The following is a 23,087-nucleotide window of genomic DNA, read 5'->3' as shown; positions in this document are numbered from 1 at the left end:
GAGTGAGACAGTGAGTACCTCTATCTCCAGTGTTCAGCAGGGGAAGGCAGGGAGACCACGTGACTTTGAGGTCAATCAGGACTACACAGCACAAAAAACAAAAGGCTCAAGGGAAGGCCTCTCTCTCTACCTGTCCCTTTTCCAGTGTAATGCAGTGTTGGTTTGATAAACTCATATTTTTATTCAATCTATAAATATATCAGAACTTTCAGATTTGAGAAATGAAGAAAGTCTCCAGTAAAGAAAAGAAATTCTTGGGGCTGGGGAGACAGCTGAGTGTGTAAGAGTGGCTTGCCCTGTAAGCACAAGGTCCCAAGTTAGAATCCCAGGCACCCTTGTAAAAATCTGGGTATGGTTGTGGGTACCATTAACTCCAGCATTGGGAAAAGAGAAAGAATACCAGGAGTCCACTGGTAAGCCAGCCAAGTCAATGGTGAGCACCCTGTTCAATGAGAGAGCCTGTTTAAAAGCAGCAAGGAAAAAGGTGGCACAGGAAGATACCTGACTTCCTGTTCTGAGCTCTGTGTATGGGTGTACCTGTATACGCAATACCCATAAGCACACAAGAAGGAAATGGTCTTGTCCAGTGGACAGTAGTAACTAATCTGAAAGTTCACACTACTTGAAAACATATGCACTAACATGGGAATCTTAGAAACGCTGCCACAAACATGGAGTTAGAGGACTGTTATAAGATACACTAGCAAGAAGTACAGCCTGGATGCTTGAGCTTATTTGTAGAACACAGTTAATACGTTTTTACCTTATTTTATATTTAATTAACTTGGGCCTCACTATATGGCTCAAGTTAGCCTCGAACTCTCCTTTTTATTTTTAAAACAATATTTTCTCATTTCACATGCCAATCCCACTTCCCCTCACTCCCCCCACCACGACCCAGTCCACTCTTCCGAGGGCAAGGCTTCCCCTGGGGAGTCAAAATCTGGCACATCCCTTTGAGGCATGACCAAAGGCCTAGAACTCTTGACCTTCCTGTCTATACTGCCCCAGGAAAATGCAGCACTGCTTTGTTTGAAAATAATTTTTTTTTCTGTATTTTGTAGAGAAACCATTTGTAATGATGTGCACTTATTAGAAAATAAAATTTGAAGGACCCCATACTCTGTTTCTCTCAAACTGATGCCAATTATACATTTCCCAAGTCAACCAAAAGTGTTCTCCACGTCCCTGTCAGCTAACGGTAAGATTTAGGGAAAAAAATGCACTTTCTCTTGAAGAGTGTACAAAAAACTCTTCTTCACTAAGGCCCCTCTTGGGCTCATATCAAACACAGGAAGGGTCAAGGAGAAGAACTTACGGTGATCTCCTTGGGGTCATCCTCGTCCACCCTCCGAGGCTTCATCTTAGTGTAGTCTACAGGCAAGTCCCAGCAATCTGCCTCACTCAGCTGAAAGCACCGGCTGCTCATCACTGCCTGCTGCTGGGGGGACATGGGCTCCAGGGGGGTAAGAACTGGGCAGCAGCTGTCTCGAGGCCTCTGCTTGTTCATGCTCAGGTCCAGGGTGCCATTCTCATCCACTTCCATGTCTGGGTTCTGCTGAAAGAAAGATGTATCACCCAGAAGGTCTGACAGGATGACCATTAGCTAAGACTGACTTCGCCAGAATAACCCTCCATTCCCTGCTCCCCACTAACACACATGTGAACCATCATGGTCTGTAGGCAAGCCTGCTACCACAAGCTTCCCACAGAAACTGCTTGGAAGATTCACCCATCCATGCATCTATCATCTATCTATATACCCATCCACTTATCATCTATCTAACTAGCCACCCCCTCCCTCCCTCCATTTATCATCTATTCATCCATGTATTCATCTATCCTTCACCCATCCATCCATCCTTCCTAGATCCATCCTCCACCCTATCATACATCCATAATATATCATCTTAAATGTTTCCCCTCATTTCACTGATGGCAATCATTACAAAGTGAGTGAGAAGGAAAAGGAAAATACTTGAATGTTGATGGAAGGATGAAGAAGGAACTAGAATTTTCTTTCTGACTTTAAATCTGGTGCCATGAGATTTCCATTTTAAAAAAGGTGATATGCACTACAGTTGCCAAGACCTCATAGTTCTGAGTTGATCTGGGTGTCCTCATATCTGCTACTGAGTCAAATGGGTAAAATATAAAAAGTGAGACCACGTGCGTGCGTGCACTCACACACTGATGCACTGAAAGAAGCCAAGCTCTTCAAAGTCTGCTTTGCAGGCAGAGGAGTGAAGGTATTAAGAGGGCAGTGGACAAGCACAGTCAAAACAGCCCTCCATCTTCCGAGGAGACTTCACTGTCTCAAGGAAAAATGTGACCTCCAGCTGGAGTGACCCTGTGGCCTCTGATGTCTAGCCACCTCTTCTTCTGGTTGGGCAGGGAGAGGACACAGGGGACAAGGGTCCTGACCTTGGAGCTGTGCTCTTCATATATTTTCAGTGTTGTTCTGCCAGAACTCTGACAAAGCACCCCAGACTCTAAGCTCTGATACTAGTTTAGATGAAGCATATTGGAACCATTATCCCAAGAGTAGTATTCTAAGATTTTAAAAATGACAAAACAACCCTAGGGGAGGCTCCTGTATTTATTCTCACGGGAAGTAAGGGCTTCTGTACTAGCCTTGCACTTCAGTTGTTCAGATGACCATTCAGAGTGCAGGTCCCCTGACACTGCCTCATACTGCAGAGGAAAATACCAAAGGTGTGAAAGCACTCACAACCATAAGGTGGCTGACCTTTCTCCACTTACATAAACTACAGTGATTTATGACCAATCCAGTCAGCGCCCGGGGCCGCCGGATACAGAGAGGGCAGGTGGTCAGTGTGCAGGTTTTACCTCTGCTACACTGCTTCCTGCCTAGAGCCCCGGAGAGACAGCTCACTCTCTTCCCTGCCCATCTTCCTCTTCTGCTCTGAGTGCCGGAAATGCTAAGTGGGCCAACTGATGAGAGCCAATATGCTGGGAGGAGAGACCTCTTCTAGTTATCTTCTTACCTCTGCCCACGGACCATAGCTTACCTGCTTCTTTCCACACACACACACACACACACACACACACACACACACACACAAAACTAATAGCTTAAAAGGGGGAAATGTGTATGATTGTATTATAATCTCAAAATAAAAAGATAATAAAAGTTAGATTTCTTTAACAAATAAGAAAAATTACACAATAGGAACCCTTCTTGAATTTTGTAGCACCGAGGGTACCACTGAGCTAACAGTATTGGCTGAGACCACAGACTATCAAGAGTGCAGTCAGATGTTACCTCTTTGTTTCCCTGTCCTGGGTAAAGGGACAGCCTCACATTTATCTAACAATGCTACCACCAAACCTTCTTGTTCAGATGTCAAGCTGTGCCTTTCCTGGGCTTTGTGTACCCTGAAGCTGAGATACCATAAATGCCAGGGAGGATGGCTGTGTTTACATTCCAGACACAAGCTAGAGCCAGAGGAGACCAAGACACCTGTCCCCTGTTCTGAGGCACAGCGCTGTAGGGCTGGCAGTGAACAAACCCATAGCCAGCACCCATGGGACACGGCTGAGGCCCTGGGCATACCCGGGTACTGCACAGGTCCTGTGGCTTGGTGGACAGGTTCTGTGGCATTTCACGGCAACGTGTGGACAGGTTGAGGATGGCCGTGGCTGCCATGTGTGCGGCTTCCATGTCATGTGTGTAGTCAAAGCTGCTCTTGCTACACGTGCTACTGGCGCTGCTGCCACCGCCACAGCTGAGGTTGCTGCTGCTGCTGGGTGCATAGCTGCTGGTGGTGCTGCTGCTGGGGCTGGCATTCTTGCAGTACCGCTTGGCTGCAGAGAGAGAGGACAGTGTGGTTACCCCCTGTACTCAGGATGATGAACACACAACTGGTTCAAACCCACCCATCTTTACACACACAGAAATCAGGGTTATTCATGAAGAACCCAGATTCTGTCCATTCTGCACTGTGCATGCTTGAATGAACAGAGAATTGGGGTGACCTTAGGAGAGAATCACCTTATTTTGACAGGCTGCTCAGTTGGCATCTATCCACTAGGGTAAGACAGGCTTGGCTACTGTAAATGACTGATCCTTTGGTAGAGCCATTAAGAGGCTGACCACTCTTTCTAGCCATATGTAGCTATGGATAACAACTGTGGTTTAGTGTTCCCTGTTCATTTGACCAAGATTCTCAGCATCCCCAAGAACCACCACCAAGGCTGTAGGGATGATGGGCTTTGTGAAAAAATTTCTGGCAGGGTACATATAGCAGCTACTGTAAGTCAAACACCTCTATCCTGTAATTATTACATAGGCTTCTGGAGTTTGAGAGAAGAATGAGCTTGGCATGTCGAGAAGAATGAGCTTGGCATGTCTGAGGACAGAAATATGTCCCTGGTAAATGTGGGACACCAGAGGGTACTTGGGTCAGCTCTTCATCTGCCTGCAGGGGTCTTTCCTTGCAGGTCCCTCGATCAGCATCCTTTTATGCCAGCAACTTCATAAAGAGTTAGCAAGGACTTGGGAGTAGAGTTAATTTTCAGAGTTGCTTAGCATGTCTCTCCTTCGTGGTTCATTTATCAGGATGGATCCTTTGCACTAACACAGAAGCAATCCTAGTTAAGCTCTCTTCACTCTCAGAGAGACTAGAAAGTCCACATAGAGACCCTGCCCAGCCTCCTCAGAGTGAGGAATTCAGGGGACGAAGAATGTCACTAGAAGCTGGGATATACATGGACCAGCTTGGCTAGGCTGGAGCAATGTTTAGGGCTGTATTTTCCTCATGAGCAGTGGCCACTTTAGCCATTCTTGTTGTAACTGTACTTGTGCCCGTGAGAAGCCTTATGGATGGCTACTGCTCCCTGGGTTTGTGGCCTCAGGGTCATTAGCTGCTCTTAACCAAGAGCCTGGTCTTGGTGATTGTCCTCCGAAGACAAAATACACAAAACGAGTCATAAACCTTCTAAAAGAACTAATACAGGCTTTGAAACTCATACTATAAAATCATCTCCAAACACAAATGAACAGTCATAGCGAAATGACCCTCGTTGGTAATGTGAGTCTCGATTAAATGTTGCCTGCTTATGACTCAGAGGAGTTATGATATTGGGAAAACATTTTAATAAAACTCAGGCAACTTCAGGTGGGGCCATGATGACCAGATCCTGGGATAAGAGTGACCACCCCATTCTAATCTCAGCCCCCACACTAGGAAACAAATTGAATAAGAAACTGTTTCATCCAAACTTCTTCCAAGGGCCCACAGTCAGTTTCCAATACTGCTCATGCAGGGCAAACAGTCACTGGGACACACTATTAATTCTGCTGGGCCTCAGAGGAGCACAGGGGCAGCTCCTGCACCAGGTGGAATGAGGGGCTGGTGACCACCTGTCCATTCTCTTCTCTCTCTCTTCTGTAAATTCTGTTAGTATGATTGTAGAACTATTGGTGTGAACAGTAGATTTAGAACCAAGTACAGCTTATGACAGGGTCGCTGAGTGACTGAGCAAGAACAGAACTGGGGGACCAGGCAGAAGCCTGCACATGGACATTGAGGGTAACACGAGACGTATCTGCCATGCTTTGGCATACTGTGGATGTGGACTCGAGTTAATGATTCTGCATCATTAAAATTTTTGATAAAAAAAGCATGAAAATTCTAGAAAAATTCAATACTCATGTTAAGCTGTCTTTGGGATAAGGCTCTCCACATCACTTAGGCTGGTCTGAAATGGAAGAGTTCTACTATATCTAGTCTACTCTGTCTGCCCAGCAAATCAAGGGCTGGCATTACAGGCACTTGCTACCTGTAAACCCAAGAGGGGTTTGTTTTTCTTTTATAAATGGGCAAGGCTAGCCACCAGTCTAGGAAAAAAATAATTAGATACCTTCTTATTTCGTTTTTAAGATAGGATCTTCCTATGTTGGGCTGTGTCAGAGCAGAATGGCATCCCCACTCAGTCAGTGCTGTGGGGTGGCCCTACTTAGATACTTGGGCACAGAGCTAAGGAAGAGAGTTGGCAGATGTCTCTGGGATTTTAACTATGTCCTGCAGCATCCTGTGTGATGGTGATTGCTTTCCAGGCCAACTATAGCAGATTCTCTAGCTTCCCCTCTCCCTGTGGATTCTGCTGTATATCCACCTTGCAGATGCAGACACCAAGGCTGTCAGGGCAGCAGCGGACAGAGAAGCACCCAGGCTGCAGTGCAGGAGGCATGTGCCCTGTACCGGCCTCAGCATTTTATCTGCTCAAAACACCACACCCATGGACAACATTTTACTAAAATAAATCTTTAAAATGATGGCCTTTCTCTATCTTAATTTGATCACTTTCTATTATCTTGAAATTGGAAGGGAAATATGGTGGTGCATGCACTTTTCCGGTGGTGGAAGCCATGGAGATGATGCCTGCATTCTGACAAGCAGGCAGTGCAGCAGGCTAGCAGGTGGCTGGTTTGTCAGTAACTTCCTATGCACCTGCTCGTTTCCATCACTCACACAACCAGGGTGATGTTCACACCTGCACCATTCATCTTACTGAGTCTAAATAATACTTTTGTTTTATGAAAAATGAAATTAATAGAACCAGTGCTTTTAAGTAATTCAAGAAAGCAATGTCCTTCATCCTGCTAACATTACCAGATGTCTACAGGACTGTCAGTCTGAGTCACTAAAGCGATACTCAGCATGGCATTCATTCATGGTGCTGAGGTCAAAAGTACTGCATAGTAAGGGCATTTACCTGGGATACTCCTGTCACTGTCCTCCCTCGTGTCTGACTGGAATAACAGTGGCACAAAACACCTTATTTTTTCTTAGCAGAAAGTTGTACTTCAGACGAAACCCTGTATCCTAGAACAGGTGATGGGGACTAAGAATGTGAAGGCTTCTCCCCTAGAGGCCATCAGTGGGCGATAGCCAGACAGCCACATAAATTGCTGCATCTGCTTACATTCTGCCCTGACTGAAGAAGACAGAATATCATCACCGATAACCAGGGCTAAACATGGGCTGCCTTCAAAGACTGAAAACCTCGTGGCAAAACCAACACAAAACCTACAGTTAGAACCTCCTCAGCAGCCTACTCTGCTTGGGGAAATTCCCACACTCTTTGGATGGTACCCATATATTTTGCATTTTCAGTTTCCTTCAGGGAACAGACACATGACTATACTATCATGAGTTTTTGGGGAAAACAGACAGACAGGAATATAGGGGCTTTCAGAAGGGGAAATGGCTCCCTGAACCCTTAACTTCTATGCTGTGGACTACAAACAGGCAGAGATGAGGATGCAGAATCCTCCATGGAAAAGAGGATACATGGGGGACCAGACCTAAGGAGGGCCTGATTACCAGCTCTGTCAGAGCCACTGTCTTCGTAGCCCACTCCTATGGTAAGGCCTGAAGACTCTGAGGACGAGTAACTTGGTCATACTGATAAGGAGCTAACACACTGGTATGCTCCTTGGTGAACTGACCCAGGCATGGGACACAGAGCTCCACTGCAGGCAGGTAGCATGTCTGGAAAGGACACGGGCAGCTGCTGTAATAGACTGGAAGGCAGCCATCAAATTAAGCCAGACACTGGGTACTGCATAAAGAATCTAACAGAAAAGGCTCAAGAGAAAGCTTTTTGAGGAAGCAGAAGAGAAGCAAGGCCTAGGCATGGCTGTGGCAGACAGAGAAACCCGTGCTACAAAGGGTTAATGGGGAGGACCTAGGCTGATGAACCAGTTGCCTGTTGCAGGCATCTGGTCTAAGGTGGGAGGACTGGCATAGAAGGTATACTGGCATTGGTGGATGACACGGAAAAGTCTCACAGATAATCAGAAGTTTGAAGACTTTGGAAGGGGGGACAGTCTCAGGGAAGAGGCAGGAGTGGGAGCCATGGCAGCCCTGGGATATAACCAGTTACAGCAAACCTAAGGTTATAAATTGAGCCCAAAGATGAAACACTCGGGGCATCAACCTGTCTTAAAAATGGCCTGGTGGCAAAAATTTGAGGCTATGAGGTCCAGGTGTTAAGTCCGGGCTGTGCTACCAACCTAGACAGCAGGCTAGACCACAGGTGAGATGGAAAGTGACCATGGGCTCATAAGCACAGACAGGGAATTTAAAATTGCATATAATTTACATATAACAAGACTCTCTTCTTTTGACTTTCTTGTTAAAATATAAAGACATAAGAGCCATTCTTAGTGCTCCATAGGGGAGGGAGATGCAGACTTCACACTCATGGACTGCACTGCCCCCTCCTCTCCCCTCCTGTCTCACCCTGTACACATCCTCTTCCTATGGGAGGTGTCCCAATCCCCACTGTGACAGAGAATGAGGAGACTGTTTCCTTAGCCCCCACAGCTGCACCTTGTTCTTCCTCCCGGCCTCCCCAGGCCACTGTGTGCTTCCAAACCATGAGTATCCCCATTTAACAAGCCTACTCCAGTTCTGGGCACAAGCACACCATCTGCCCTTTGGGGGCTTTCATCCAGCCCTTTAGACACAATGGACCCTGATTCTCCATACATGTCACACACCTGTATTTTCCATCTCACCTCTGGACCCTTCCTCCCAGAAGGACAGACCAAATAGACTGAAGGTAGACAGACAGCAACCACTGGTGAGGTGTCTGGGAGAAGCAAGTGACTGATGGCAGGTTTGCTGGCTGCACAGGAGACGAGGCAGGTAAAGTGCTGACATCTAGGCCTCATGCCTTAGAGGTCCCACTCTGCACCTCCAGTGTTCCCAGTTCTTGAGATCTATAAATTCTATGTCAGGCCAGGATTTATAGGCAAGAAATCTCTCATTTTTCCAAGAGCAGGAGATATATTTTTTTGTGCCTAAAAGAAGCCTGAGGCAAACAAGGGCACTGCCATGGTCTACCTCTTGGTGCCCAGGCACAGGAATGGCTTTCCTAGGTGGGGTCTCCTACACAGCCTTGTGACTCAAAAATTTCGTCCAGAGCAGGCCCTTTTCAGATATAACTGTCTGTTAGCAGAAACAGTGGGAGAGAACTAGAGCTTTTATTTGTTTCCCCAGAAAGCTGTGGTGGAAGGCTGCTCTTCCTTTTCTTGGGTTTCTGATCTAATGCAGAGGTTTAACTGAGCATGCTCAATAGATTAGTCTTTTCTGGTGAACCGATAGAAAACATAACTCATTTCAAGTTTGCAAGACAGATATCTATCTGGACTTGAGAGAATCAGGCCCAATAAATTTGCTCACTCCAGTCTTTATGGTGGGAAAAAGAGCATACACAAACCACCTCATCACCACTGCTCATCACAGTGGCCTTGAGCAGGGACTCTCAGTGTTTTGGTCCCCCTCTACTCTCAAGAAAGTGAAAACACTAGAAGGTTCTATGATCCAGGACCCTGTAGCTCATAAAGTGCAAAGCCATAGCCCAAGCAGAATCACTTACAGACCAGGAAAGGGTGTATGGCTCTAAAGACATCATGCCATGCCATGACCCTACCTGTGCACCCAGGATAAAGTCAGTAAGCTGAAAAGAGAAAGTCTTGTCCAGCAGTGTGACAGAGCACATGCCACAGCCTTGGAGTAAGGGTGTAAAACGGATCATCTGACACCAAGATTAACTGAATCATGTGATGTCAGAGGATTGGAAAGGCTACCAACTCCATTCACATCTGTGTAAACATAAACTTCTTCTGGTCCTTCATTTGCAACTGAGTGTATGAATGAATTACCGGACTTGAAACCAACAAGTAATTATTACCAAAGAGACAAAAAAAAAACCCTGAAAATAATTATTTCTATGACACCGGCTGCCCTACCTTTGTTCTATGTGTATTTCTGTTTGAGTATTACAGAACTGATACCCATGGATAATCAATATGATAAGTCAAAGAAATATTAAATTTCATTCACTAAACAAATTACTTGTTTTCTCTGTAAGAAAAATACACAGCTTAGAAATATATGTAGCAGCTCATGTTGAACTATTAACAAGTTTCTGAATCCCCAGACTCTTTTTTTTCAGAGAGGGCCCTGATTCCTTAAAAGCCCCTCTTCCTCCATCTGCAGGAAGGTATCAAGCAAGACTCTGACATCATCAGGTGTCTTGTAAGTAATCTGTGCCATCAGCTCTAAAAAGGCAGTGATTCTAAGGCTCAGGGCAAGTGTTCGCATTGAAGCTGGCCTTCCTCCTCAATATTCAGAGAGAGAAGGAACTCGGGCCTGGAACTCATAGAGCTGGCTGGGTGGAAGTTACAGTTATGCCTGTGTATCAAGAGCCCTGCATATCTTTTAAGAAATACTAATATACAGAGGATTCCAGGGACTCCGCCTTCACTGGTCTAGGGTACAGCCTGTGCATAGACTTTGAGAAAGGACCTCTCCTCAGAGGCTTCTCATGTGTACCTTTGAAAAGCCCTGTTAATGTGGAGCTTCTTAAGAGTTCAACTTGTTTCTTCCAGTGTAACTTGTCTTGGGTATTTGCCTTTAAAAAGGCTTTTTGAATAAATGTACCAGCTCAGCCACACCTCAAAACACAGAGAGCCTAGGGCTTTGTTCTCTAAAGCATATAAATAGCCAGAGGCCAGGGCTTTGGAGTCACTGCAGAAAACTGTGCCCCTCCTATCCACAGGTGTGCCCACCTGCCCCTCCTGGGCCTAGCGGCTTTCAGCACAGGGCTGTGCCGTGTGTGCTGTGCCCCTGGCCCCCACTGGGTAAGCATGAACCCTGGCTGATCTGCAGGACATGGATACACACAACAACAACATCATTAATGGCAATGTGTCTCTCATGTATAAGAGTGTGCACCTCCTACCATCGTCATATCCTTTGGGGGATATGTCCCTGGTTTGCACCTTGGGAGCTATGGCTCTTTTGCCATAAGTATGGTTGTCGTAACTGTTGTACTCAAACGAAGTCTTGGAATATTTCTCAAGCTCCTTGGCCAGGTTGGAGCGCGGTGTTGTTGTGGGGACATTGTTTCTGTAGCCATACTGAGGAATCTCAAGTTGCTTGACAAAGCACATTGGCCTGGAAATTAAACAGACAACAAACAACGGCTTGCTTTCTCATGGCTGTGCATGCAACATAAATCACATCTATCCTAGTACATATGACTTCCTTCATGATTCGGGACCTTTTTACAAATTATGACTTAACCCCCGCCCCCCCCCCCCCCCCAAAAGACAGTCTTAGTTATACATCACAAAGTATCTGCCTAAAAGTCAATACTGGAAATAAGAAGGAGAAATGAAATGTTTAAAATGTGTTTTATCATTTTCTCTCACTCTCAGGAAGAGGGGTGATGGAAAAGATACACGAAGGGGAGGCACTGCATCTGTGGAGGTCAAAAAGGGGAATGGAATCAGACAAACTGACCCTGACTCCTGTGAAGTTTTCCTCCAAACACAGGAAATGAAAACACTTAGGGACATAGAATGAGACAGAATTGGACAGAATTTATTTAGTTGGGTATTAAAAAGGAGCTGTAGGAAAATCTTTGATCAAATATTCATGATTTTTCAATGTTTTTTTATCTAGTATTCCTTTATTTTAGACTTTAGGATAAAATATTAAAATGGATGAATTTTTGATTCTTATTCCTTTATTCTTTGTCCTGTCTATTTCGTTAAGTGGAAATCACTTATGACATAAAAGGTCCCCTTCTACTCTTTAACCAATGTCTGTTCTACAGCATAGATATGAATGGATAGGTGTTTAAGCCTGTCAATCTCAAGTCTTTTTTTTTTCTTTCTGACCATGAGATAATTTATTGTAATAATTTTCTTTTTTTTTAATTTATTTATTTATTTATTAAGGATTTCTGCCTCGTCCCCACAACCGCTTCCCATTTCCCTCCCCCTCCCCCGATCAAGTCCCCCCCCCCCCTCATCTGCTCGAAGAGCAATCAGGGTTCCCTGACCTGTGGGAAGCCCAAGGACTGCCCACCTATCATCCACTGATTCACAATTTTTTTTTTTTTGATTTTTGAGACAGGGTTTCTTGGTAGCTTTTTGGTTCCTGTCCTGGACCTAGCTCTTGTAGACCAGGCTGGCCTCGAACTCACAGAGATCCGCCTGCCTCTGCCTCCCGAGTGCTGGGATTAAAGGCGTGTTCCACCACCGTCCGGCTTGATTCACATTTTTCTAAGGTAAAATATTGTTAAAAGTGCTTGCAGTCATCCCCACACCAGCATCGTTTTCGAACAGTAAATCTATTTTAAAACTTCCTTAATTTCAGGAGGGCTTATTGACCATTCTAATTCTGATTTATGGGAAGCGTTAAAAAAAAAAAAAGATCCCAAGAAAAATGGGTGTTTCCACACGAAAAAAAACATAAGGTGACTCCATGGATAGGTCTATTACAAAGGACGAGAAACTCTGTCCTGTCAGGATGCGGATCTACTGCCGTACCTCACTGGGAAATACTGCCGGTTCGCCATCCTCAACACCGCTGCCTGCCTAGATAGGAAACGCTGCTCCGCGGAGGGAAGCTGGGCCGGAAGCTCGGCCGGAAATGCTGCTCTTCAAACGCCTACTGCTCCTCTGTGGAAACTCGGCCTGAAGAAAGCGCGGCCGGAATCGCTGCCAGAAATACCGACTGTTTCTATGTGGAAGCGCGGCCGGAAATGAGGCATGCGATCCTCAGCCGGAAGGAAGCACCGTCTGCTCCTCGGCCGGAAGCATGGCCGGAAACACTAACTGTTCTAGGCCCGAAACAGGGCCAGAAGCACCGACTGTTTCTCTGCGGAAGGACGGTCTGTCCCACCTTTCCCTGGGCATCGCGTGCTGGGCCCCGACGTGTGAAATGGCAGCTGTTGAAAACTGCCGAAATCTTGGTATAATTTTTAAGTATTTAAAATTGGACGTATTTTGCCCCGAATTTAACATGGCATTTGCCATATATTTTAGTTGCTTAGGTTTTAAAAGCAGCTCTCACTGCATGGTATTAGAATGTGAATATTACATTACTGAACGATAGTCTTTCTTTTTTTTTTTGGCTATTATAACTTTTGATGATATTCATCCATGTATGTAAGTTGTTTTTTTCACTGATTATTTCTTAAATTTTATAGTTATTTTTGCTTTTATTTATTTATTTTTTTGTCATACTAGACTGAACCCAGTGTATGATAGAGTCACACCTTCGGTCCCTTCCTGCTGAATTCTAGGCAGACAGTCTATCGCAGAGCTGCGTTTCTAGGTGACCTGGCTTTTCTATGTTACTCAAAAGTATCTCTATGCCGCTTTTATGATAGCACAGGTTGGGTAAAATGCAGCCTCAAATTACCAGCTTGCTTGTCTTCAGTTTACCAATTCAGCCTGTTTACTTCTTGCCAAAGCAATACAATAGCTAGGCCATTGTTTGAGGGCATTTTATCAGGCAAGACAGAGCTTCATGGATGCATGAAGCTCTGGCCTTTGTAGTTACTGTCCCCTCCCTCCTGTTTATGTGGTGCTGGGGACATCTGTCCACTGTACCAACTCAGAGGAGCCCTGAGTCATAAAGCCACTGAAACAGTAGGATAGGGTGTACCTCAGTTCTGAACGTCAGGAGGGAGGTGAAATTTGCAGCTACCTGTATGTCTTATTAGTCTAAAGGACCAAGGAGCTTCTCAAGTCACCCAAGCTCAGCACTTGCTATGGAGGAGGGAGACTCAAACCTGCACCCGCGTCTGCAGGGCAGCCGTGAAAGGTCTATGCGTGGGACTCTCCACCTTTCACAACTGGCCAAATCTGACAGAAGAAAATGAGTAAATTCTTCTAACTATAAACTACGCTCACAATTTCCCTCATTTTCTTTGGTACAGGGGGACCCTCATGCTACCATTGGAGAAGTCCTATAAACTGTTTCCTATTTGGTCCTGTCCTGCAAAATGACTGTGACAGCAAAAGGGACCTGAGAGGCAGACAAGGGACTCTTCAAAGTTCTCATCATAGTGTACAGAATATCAGAAGTCAGAGAGGGGCTATTTTGGAATAGAGGGGTTATATCTATTTTTAATTGTCTTATTTTATTTAAATATTTTAAATTTTCTATAAATATTTTAACCTGTTGCCACAGGAGAAGGGAAGTTTAATTAATTGAAAAAAACATGAAATACTAAATGAGGACACAAAGACATTTCTTCCTCTTGCCTAGTGATTTTCTCCAAATAACTTCTCCCCAAAAAAATACATTTAGCAGAAGCCAAATGCTGTGCCTATGGGAAAGTACTCATCATGGCTCTTTAGAGACAGCCTGTCTGCCTCAGAGCTAGCACTGAGTTTTGGCTGTGATGTGGCATCCACCTAATCAAGTGTATTCAAATGTGGATACTGGAATGATAGCTAGCACCTATGTGCAGAGACAAAGACATTGTCACGAGACCGAAGAAGAGGGCAGAAGTCCATTGACAGCCAGAGGATGGCATGAGATGCATGTGAAGCCGGTGAGGAATGGTGATGTCTTCCTCTACCAATGGTCGTCTTCCTGAGTTTGGAAAATGGGAGTTCAGTCCTGCTCCTCAGGCCTCCCCCATGCCACCATGTGGGGCTAAGTGACTTCAGGTAAGTCATGAGCCCTGCACTCTGAGTGTCTTGCCTGTCAGATGGCAGTGATGCCACCTACTTCCACCCACGTCTTAGGGTGTGCAAGGATAAAAGGTGATGGCAGCTTTGATGACTTTTTGTACATGAAACTTCCGTGATTCATCTTTCTTGCATTTTCAGAAAGAGCAGTGCCATCCCTAAGTAGGGGATGCACCTTGCTCCAAACTGAGATACAATTACATTGGGGTACTAACACTACTAATTTTTAAAACTTCTCTCTGATTTAGCATTCCTAGAATGATGAATTATCAGAGCTACAAACAATATAACTATATCCACTTCTCTCAGTTCAAAGGCCACACTGAGCCCCTGGAGACCTGGGAGTTACACTGACCTCCAGGCTTTGGCATAATCGTGCATAAGGGAAGGCACAAGTCTCAATTTCTAATATGGCATGTCCCAGACACTCCTCATGCTCTGTGTTTTAGATGGATTCTGACGGAATTCCATGAATGACACCCTTCTGTTGAGTACCTGAGGACGCGGTCTGAGGCCTGGTTGGACTTGGACACGTCACAGCTCTGGTGCTTCTCTTGGGCCTTTGCCAGTTTTTCTGCAGCAGCAATAGGGCATCCAGAGAGGCTACAGTGATAGAAAGATTTAATTTAATGGTCAGAAATGCCTTGTCACACACTGATACACCCACCACATTTGTCTCTCAGCCAGCCAAGAAGACCCTGAGGGAGATGGAACTCAGGGAATTTCCCAGCCAGCTTGGTACTCTGCATTCCTGGGCTCTGGCACACAGCTCTGATGGCAATAGCAGGCCTCTCCAGTGAGCATGCCAGATTCCCAGAAGCAAATGCAAAACAAGCTGGTTAAAATTCCAGGCAAAGATTCTGGAGTGTAGGCCATTTCTGGAGGACGGGCAGTGGCAGCTACAGACAGTTTTTGACAAACCCGAGAGTGGCAGTTACATGGCTGTACCAGAAGATGGCGCTCTGAACTGATCACACAGAGACATCTACCTGCAAGGTGTCAGGGATTCTGACAACGTAGGAAGGGAAGGAATGAGAAAGGGAGGTGCAATAGGAACAACCCAGGACTACATGTGCGTAGTTTAGTAACTAGTGCAGGTGGTCAGTAGGGCAGAGGAAGCGGTGAGGCTTCTTTGTTTGACCTGCTCCTCAGGAAAGCATGGTATCTGCATGCTGCCTCCATGTGTTCTAGATGTGTGTGGCTATCCGTCCATGTGCACATATGTATTGAAGCCAGAAGGTGGCACTGACACTGTGGGCTCACTGCACAGGACTGTGTGGGGATCTCCTGCATAACTGTCAGCTCCTCCAGACTTAGTACCAGAGACCGTCCACCGGGCATAGAGCTGTGATCTGTTTTATTATAAACTTAATACCAGTAACCAAGATGCTTGTGACTAACCAGTCAGACAAGAATTAAGAGAAATCTTACAGCTTCATGTGTTTAGGAAGAAACCTAAGCCATGGAACAAGCCTTAACAGAATCACATTCTGCCACTTCCAAAAAGAATTGGTCTTTTGGTATCACCTGTATTCTCGGAGGACCTTGGCATCTCTGATAATGTCTGAAGGATAGGGAAGAAAGCTGGACTTGTCACCGTCTAGAATGTGATGTTTACCATGTATATTTTCAGCAGTAGTCCAGCTAAAGCCATTGATGGAGAGTACTGACTCCACTGGTGTGCCCCTACCAGGGATTGGGACATCTGTTCACATTTTAATGATGCCCATGCTATTGGCCAAGGGATTTATCAGAATTCAAGAGCAGCCAAGTTAGTCATCTGGATTAGCCCTGCTGGGTTCTAGCTCATTGTCTGTCATGCAAACAAAAGATACTCTCTTCCATGTGGGGAGATGATAGACCCTTGCTGGGTCTCTTCCATGTGGGAAGGGGATAGACTCTTTCTGGATCTCTTCTGGTCACCATCATTGTAAGCAGCTATGGCTTCCCTCTTGTAAGGAAACAGTGCTCGTTTATACCAAGGAAGTCAATAACTGAAGAAATCTAATCATCAAAAAGAACAACCACGCCTTTGACCTTCATGTACATGGGTGCAACTGACTGACTATTTAGGAGCAATGTATGAGGTCCAACAGTCTCCAGTGGAAAGGGGGGACGCCTATCAGCTAGCGCTCCCATGGGGCGGGGTTGTGGATGGCTCCCTCTAGCGTTCACCCCAGCAGAGTGCAGCTTACCTTCTGTGCGAGTTCCTGTTGCTATTCACATGCCCTCGCCCTGTGCAGCCCGGAGTGGGACACTTGAGAACATTTTCATGCATGGCAAGAACTTGACAAAGGAGAGGCAAAGAAAATAGCCCAGCATTAAAAGAGAGAAATGATGAGAATACAATATGCAATTGTTTTAACAGGCTAAGTTAGTTTACAAAAGACAGGCCTACAAACGTCTGTGATGTGCATGACCAGGAAGTACATGTAGGACAAGAAAGAAGGTTGTATGATTCTACTCAGACATGCAAAGCAGGGTGCACTGGCAAGGAGCCACGGGGGTCAGAGAGCGCCGAAACTGAATAGTCCCACGTGAGACAGAAAAGCAAGGGCCACCCTACTATATCCCATGGGTAAGCACTGGATGCTGATCAGCCATGTAACAGCACATAGCCTTGGCGTTTTAAAGACATGCCTGTGCTTTGGAGACACATGGGGTTCTCAAAGTCTGATATGAGTGAGCAGAACTTTAAACCTTGTATTTTAAGTAAGCCATGTTTGCTTAGGAAATTAGTATCTTGTTGTGCTCTCAGTAGAATGAACAGGAATAGTAATTTTCACCACATGAAAGCAACAATTGGGAAGATGAAAGAGATGGCCCCCAGAGCATGAGAACAGTATCTGTTGGCATACAGTGAGGCTGGTCCTCATTGACAGCTCCATCCTATGTGTCTGCTGAGACTCGTGGGGTTAGGAGTTCTGGAGAAGTCAAGACTGCTAACTCCAAAGATGCCTGCTGGCCACGTGCTCTGCCTCTCTGAGCTGGATGTCTGCAAACCCCAGCAGCCTCTGTGGCAGTCATCCCTGCCTGCAAAGCCTGACTAGGGTCGGTGGTCATGTGAGGTCTACTCACCCCATCACTAGTCCCCATCACAGTGTCTTGTTGGCACTGTGTTCAGTTTCTGCATGCCCTTGTTGTACCTGTCCATTTTGGTGTCTTATCAAAGTGGGAAAGTCAGCATTTGACTCATGTCCTGGGGGATAGGGTTTGGGGGCATAGGAGATTCCTTTTCTGAGGAGTCCCTGTCTCAGAGGAGAATGTGCCCTCTCTTTGAAGTATGCAGTTTTGCTAGCCTTTCTACTATCCTATTGCACTGCAAGAATGGTACATATTTCTCTTTACCTTACTGTGTGCCTTATTTCTCTTTATGCTAAGTATTTCTATTATAAAGTCTTCCCTGGAGAGAGCAAACACCTTCCAGGCTTGACTCTGTGGCAGAGTTCAAGTTGCTGTTTCTGTATCTTGCTTAGTGGAGTCCATACCTGTAGTGGCATCTGCTTCTTCAGTCTGCAGGCTGCCTCTAGGGACTCTGCCTCAAACCATTTCTCCACGTTAGTTTGTAGTGCTGCCCCTCACTATTTTCCCTCAGTCTTTCTCTGGAGTGTCTACAGAATCTTTCAAACAGGAGGCCCAGTGACCTCTATAGCCCTTCTTCCAAGGCTCCTGTTGAACCTCAGCCATGGACATCGCACCTGGAGCTTTTGAGAAATACTCTTTCACCTGGTTTACAGATCCCCCATTTCTTCCTTTACCTCGCCTTTCCACACAAGCCTATGTTTGGGCTCCTTTCTCTCCTAGTTCATGCTTTTCCCTGGCAACTCATTCTTTTTTGTACTAGTAGTGCCCACAGGGTACCACCCAGTACACCTCCTTCAGATACCCTCCCACACTACTGTAAATCTGTCTTGTGGGTGGTGATAGCAACTCTGGCTCAAGTGGGGTCCTATTAGCAGAACTGCCCTCTGCCGAACACTTAGTATGCTACAGCAGAAAAGCTGTCACTGAATTCACTTGGGTGGAAATGGGCAGGGAGGCTGGTCCAGAAAAACAAATGATGCTACCCACTGTGAAGTGCTTCATTTATGTATTGTTTACCTTTATAGTCTGTGGTGTTATAAAGAACTACTCATGAGAAAGTAGTTAGGGTTCCTCTGTACCCCCATGCGATGGGTACCCTTTGTGAGAAAGGGTCTCATATCGACCAGGCTGGTGTCAAACTCAACCCTCCTGCTCCTTCCAAGTTCTGGGATTACAGTCACGCACCATGCCTGGCTTTAGAAATGCTTTTTTGCAGACACCTAGTTCGTTAAGACCAGGTCAGACCAGAGTACTACTTTCTGCCTGCTAAGGCAGACCCACATGTGGTCAGCCAGAGCAGGCCCATTCAGTTTCCAGCTCAACAGAGCACAATCCATACATGAACTACATCTGGACATTTCCCGTGAAAATACAGAGTCAAGAAGAATTCTTATCCATTGAAAAGGATAAATCTGGAAGGTTAAAAAAACCTATGCCCTAGGGAAAAAAATCCCACCAACTTCCTTCTAAAGCATGAGTTCTCAGCCCTGGTGCCTCCTCTTGTACTGAGAATCTGCAACATGCCTGATGCCAGGAAGCAGGTTAGAGCTGAAACAGGAACACCAGGCCCAGGTCTTGCATTGGTGATGGGTTTGAGAGTTGGCGTAGGTTTACAGCTGAGTTCAGGCCCTTTAACACTTGCTCAGATGAACTTTAAAGTACTGAGCACCACCTATTGCCAGCCAGTGTGCTTCCCTTGAAAGAAAAAGAAGATGGAGTCAGAGTCCCATGTTCTTCATCTCGTAAACAGGGCAGTGCTCCCTGGGAGGGTTATGGCATTGAATGGGCCAGTGCTTGCATTTGCCAGCCAAGCACCCACCACAGTGCTCACATGTGGAAGCCGCTGTCATCAACCATGCGTCTCCCTGTCATGTAACACACGGGATTGTAGACACACCTGGATTTGTTTATTTTTACAACTTTTTCATAATTGTTCTCAAGACAGTTACAGGAAACACACATGTCATTTTAGTAGGCATCTGAGAACCTGGAGTCACAAGACCATCTGAACATATTTCAGCAGAGAGTGCTTAGCTTTCCCTGCTTCTAATGTTAAGCTGATACGAGAGCTGCCTGCCCTCTGACTGGTTTGCTTCTCAGGCATTCCAAAGGTGCTCATGGTAACAGCTTGGTCCTCCAAATGCTTTTGACTACTGAGCTGGGCATCTAGCTACACCTCCTAGCTACCTTCCCCACTGGAAGCTGAAGGAGGGCACTGTGTGCGCTAGGTTCGTACCAGGCATCTATCACCTTTCTCATTCCTGAAGCTGGAGTCTGTGCTTTGGACAAGTGATTCTCTTTGATTTTACACAGTTGGCATATTTCTTGCCAAGAGAAAGATAAACAAAAAAGGACGTATATCATTTTAGATGTAAAAGGAACACTGTTTCACAGATTCATTTTCATAGCTTCATATCCTTGGAACCTATCTTCTCAAAAGAATATGTAAAAGAAAACCCCACCAGATCCAAACCTGTTTTTTGACATCTTTAGCGTGCAAATGCCAGGGCGCCTGTACTAGGAAACAGGCCACAGTGAATGCACACACCTGGTGTACATGCCAATTGGATAATATGCAGTAGTTCAGGAATTTGGGCAGGAATCCTGAGGATTTCCTGGGATTTCTAAGACTAGTATTAGCGGGTTAGAGGCTGACTAGTTTAGTTCTGTAATGTGTGAGACCAAGTAGAGAAATTACCTGCCTAGGAAAATGGAATAAGTGGAACTGAGGACCAGAGCCCAGGCTGGCCTGGGAGCCTACTCCAGGGACACAACTGCAGGGTGAGCTATTCTTGGGAGCTGGTTCCCAGAATATCCAGAGGATGTACAGGGAGGCTTCCTGAGGTGCCCTCCAGGCTGAGAAAGGGTCTGGTCAGTGACAGTTTCACTGAGGTGTCATGAAGATGAGGTTGGGGGATGATTGACAGAGCCAGAGTGCTTGCACGCCCTGGGGAGCGGCGAGACACAACTTACTTTCTGGAGGGACCCTATCTTTGTGCGGGCATCCAGACAGACTGCGGTGATGCGGGTAAAGCCCAGTTACGTGGCCGGTTCCATCACACCCGGGGGTTGGACACTTGCTCTCTCTCTTTTCTGTTCTTGAGGGATCTAAAAGCGACAACAGGTGTCAAGAAAATGAATGTTTACCAACTGCAGACTCGTGCGGTTATCCAGCAACCTGAAGAGACCTTTGCTAAGGAGAGAAATTAGGCAGGTGTCAGGGCAGGCTGGAACATCAGGCCTGTGCTTCATAGCTCTAGGTGTGGGTGGTATTTCCAACCTTGTACAGTGTAATCAGGAATCATAAATTATTTTGTTTTTTATCTAAAAGTTTAAAAAAAAACCACTGACTTGTAATCTTAACTCTTGATTAATTGGTTTCCCGTGTGTTACATGATAAGCTGTGTTGCTCAAAGAAATCAATGTAAATAAGGATGAGGCAGTGACCTTCTTAGAGAACAAAGCTTCACATTGTTTTTGTTCAGCAATTTCTCCATATACTTCAACCAGAGTGAGGTGCTGCTCATAAACCCTTCACCCGATTCCCTCTTTTACATGCTCTGGTCTCACATGCCATAAACCGCAGAATTTGCCTGCAGGCTTTTCCCTCTGAGGTTAAGCAATACTGTTTCTTAGCATAGCAATTCAGCGCTTTTTTTGAAAATTGACTGAACTCTCAGAAGGCACTGTAAGCAAATGACAGAAAGGGTGGCGATCCCACCTGGCAGGGTGATGGGCAATCAAAAAATGCTTCAGAAGCCGCTGGAGCAACCATTTGTTTTGATTTCTTCGTCTGTGCTTGGAACCAGAGGAAGGCTCGTGTAATGCTGTGCATGCACACACAAAGTAGGAGGTCAGGCTGATCTAGAGCGCTGCCAGCTCCTCTGCAGCGCCAGCCAAGAGCCAATCAGAGCAGACGTTTGGTCCAGGATTGAATGCTGGATGCCAGAGATGTAACGATATCCTGATAGAGTTGTGTTTTTTTTTTTTTTTTAAACACCCAGATCAACCACAGTTCACCCTCATGCATCACAACAGTTCTAGAAAGTGTTTCTGAAGGCCAGTTCAGGCTGAATTCTAAATCATAGATTGTGACACACCGCGTTGTGGAACACATATTTGAAAACCAGTTGCTCAGGTCACCAATAGTAGCTATTACGGTTGGTTCAGCGAATACTAGAGTTAAGTTTTCACAAGTTTAATTCTTTTATGTGACTAACTTATTAATTGGGCCAATCATACTAGAAAATAATGCTCTACTTCTGGTTAATATTCATTTATATCAAGAAAAAATATCTTGTGTTTGAATTTTATTTGTTTAGGTCTTTGAGATAGAATGTCACCCTGTAATCCAAATTGGCCTGGAACTCAACTATGTAGCTCAGTTTGGCTTTAAACTCAAGGTACTACTCCTGCCTTAGTCTCTTAAATACTGGGATTGCAATCATGAACCACTATACATGGCTTGATTTTGAAGTTTTTGAACTCTACCTGGCCTTATTGTGTCCCTTACAAGTATGGTAGATAAACAACTCCCAGGATCTTCCAAATGCTCTCCTGTTGATGCGAAGGGCATTCCCCTTTCCTTTTCTGCAAACATAGCATCTACAGAATGTTCCTGTCAGGTGCTAGAACCAGCCCAGTCAGCACTGGTGTGGAACAAAATGCTGGGCATTGCCAACTGCTGTCCTGCCCCTACACTTGCCTCATGGCCTCTGCCAACAAACTCAAGAGTAAGTCCTGACATTTTGTTTCTATAGATACAAAGTAAAGCCTAGCATTTTGTTGCCCTTTGAGTAATTTCATTATACTGAGAAAAGTTAATCCATGTCATTATAAAATAGTAACCACACAGTAACAATCTCAAAGGACAGTAGTGACAATTTAAAATAATTAATTTAAGAGATTTTTAACTAGATAGTAATGACTTTTACAGGATTAAAAAATTACAACTTTCATCATAAAATAACTGCTTCATTAGGACCCTAATATCTGTCACAAATAACATGGTTTCACAGATTTTGAAGCAGTTTTGAAATCAAGTGACCTTTATGCTTTAAAAATGGCCCAGACCTCTCTTGGAGTATGGAAGCTAGAAGAGCATGGTGCGTTCTCAATGTGTGGCTGAGACGGGGCCTGCCATTGCCTTCACTATCTCTTTCCCTTGATTCCTTGTCTCTTGCAATCCAAGTTCATCTTTCAAACAACAGGGAACAACAAAACAAACACTAAGCGTGGGCTCCCTAACCAGAGGCCTTGCAATGACTTAATAGGAAAAAAAAAGAAGTGTGCTCACTTCAGCTTATTCCCCTTCTGCTCTGGAGGGTGTGTGTGTGTGTGTGTGTGTGTGTGTGTGTGTGTGTGGAAGGCAAAGGAGTTAGCCTTTGAAGTGTTGCTCATTAGTACCGTAATGAAGTCCTTTCAGTTAAGATGTATGGAATGAGATTAGGTATATGTGTTCTCTTAT

At 45.3% G+C, this 23,087-nt stretch overlaps 1 protein-coding gene across 14 annotated transcripts in view; it reads right to left on the bottom strand.

Annotated features, from left to right (window-relative positions):
• The window catches only part of Myt1l (myelin transcription factor 1 like), a 401,242-nt gene that overhangs the window by 67,822 nt on the left and 310,333 nt on the right, over positions 1 to 23,087 (bottom strand). For 8 of the 14 annotated variants that reach the window (XM_041630189.1, XM_041630196.1, XM_041630195.1 and 5 more), the window contains 6 exons: positions 20,594 to 20,728; positions 16,732 to 16,822; positions 15,032 to 15,139; positions 10,783 to 10,997; positions 3,578 to 3,828; positions 1,319 to 1,558 (listed from right to left, as the gene is read on the bottom strand). In XM_041630189.1, the coding sequence (XP_041486123.1) occupies positions 1,319 to 1,558; positions 3,578 to 3,828; positions 10,783 to 10,997; positions 15,032 to 15,139; positions 16,732 to 16,822; positions 20,594 to 20,728 (1,040 nt within the window). The remainder of the gene's footprint in view (positions 1 to 1,318; positions 1,559 to 3,577; positions 3,829 to 10,782; positions 10,998 to 15,031; positions 15,140 to 16,731; positions 16,823 to 20,593; positions 20,729 to 23,087) is intronic. The other 6 variants (XM_041630191.1, XM_041630197.1, XM_041630193.1 and 3 more) reach the window with 3 other exon arrangements.

This window comes from Microtus oregoni, unplaced genomic scaffold (genome assembly GCF_018167655.1).
Source record: "Microtus oregoni isolate MIOR12 unplaced genomic scaffold, Mior012 000034F_ref0000314, whole genome shotgun sequence".
Lineage (NCBI taxonomy): Eukaryota > Metazoa > Chordata > Mammalia > Rodentia > Cricetidae > Microtus > Microtus oregoni.
The sequence above is the reverse complement of the archived record's forward strand: the minus strand, read 5'-3'. Positions and strand labels throughout refer to the sequence as shown.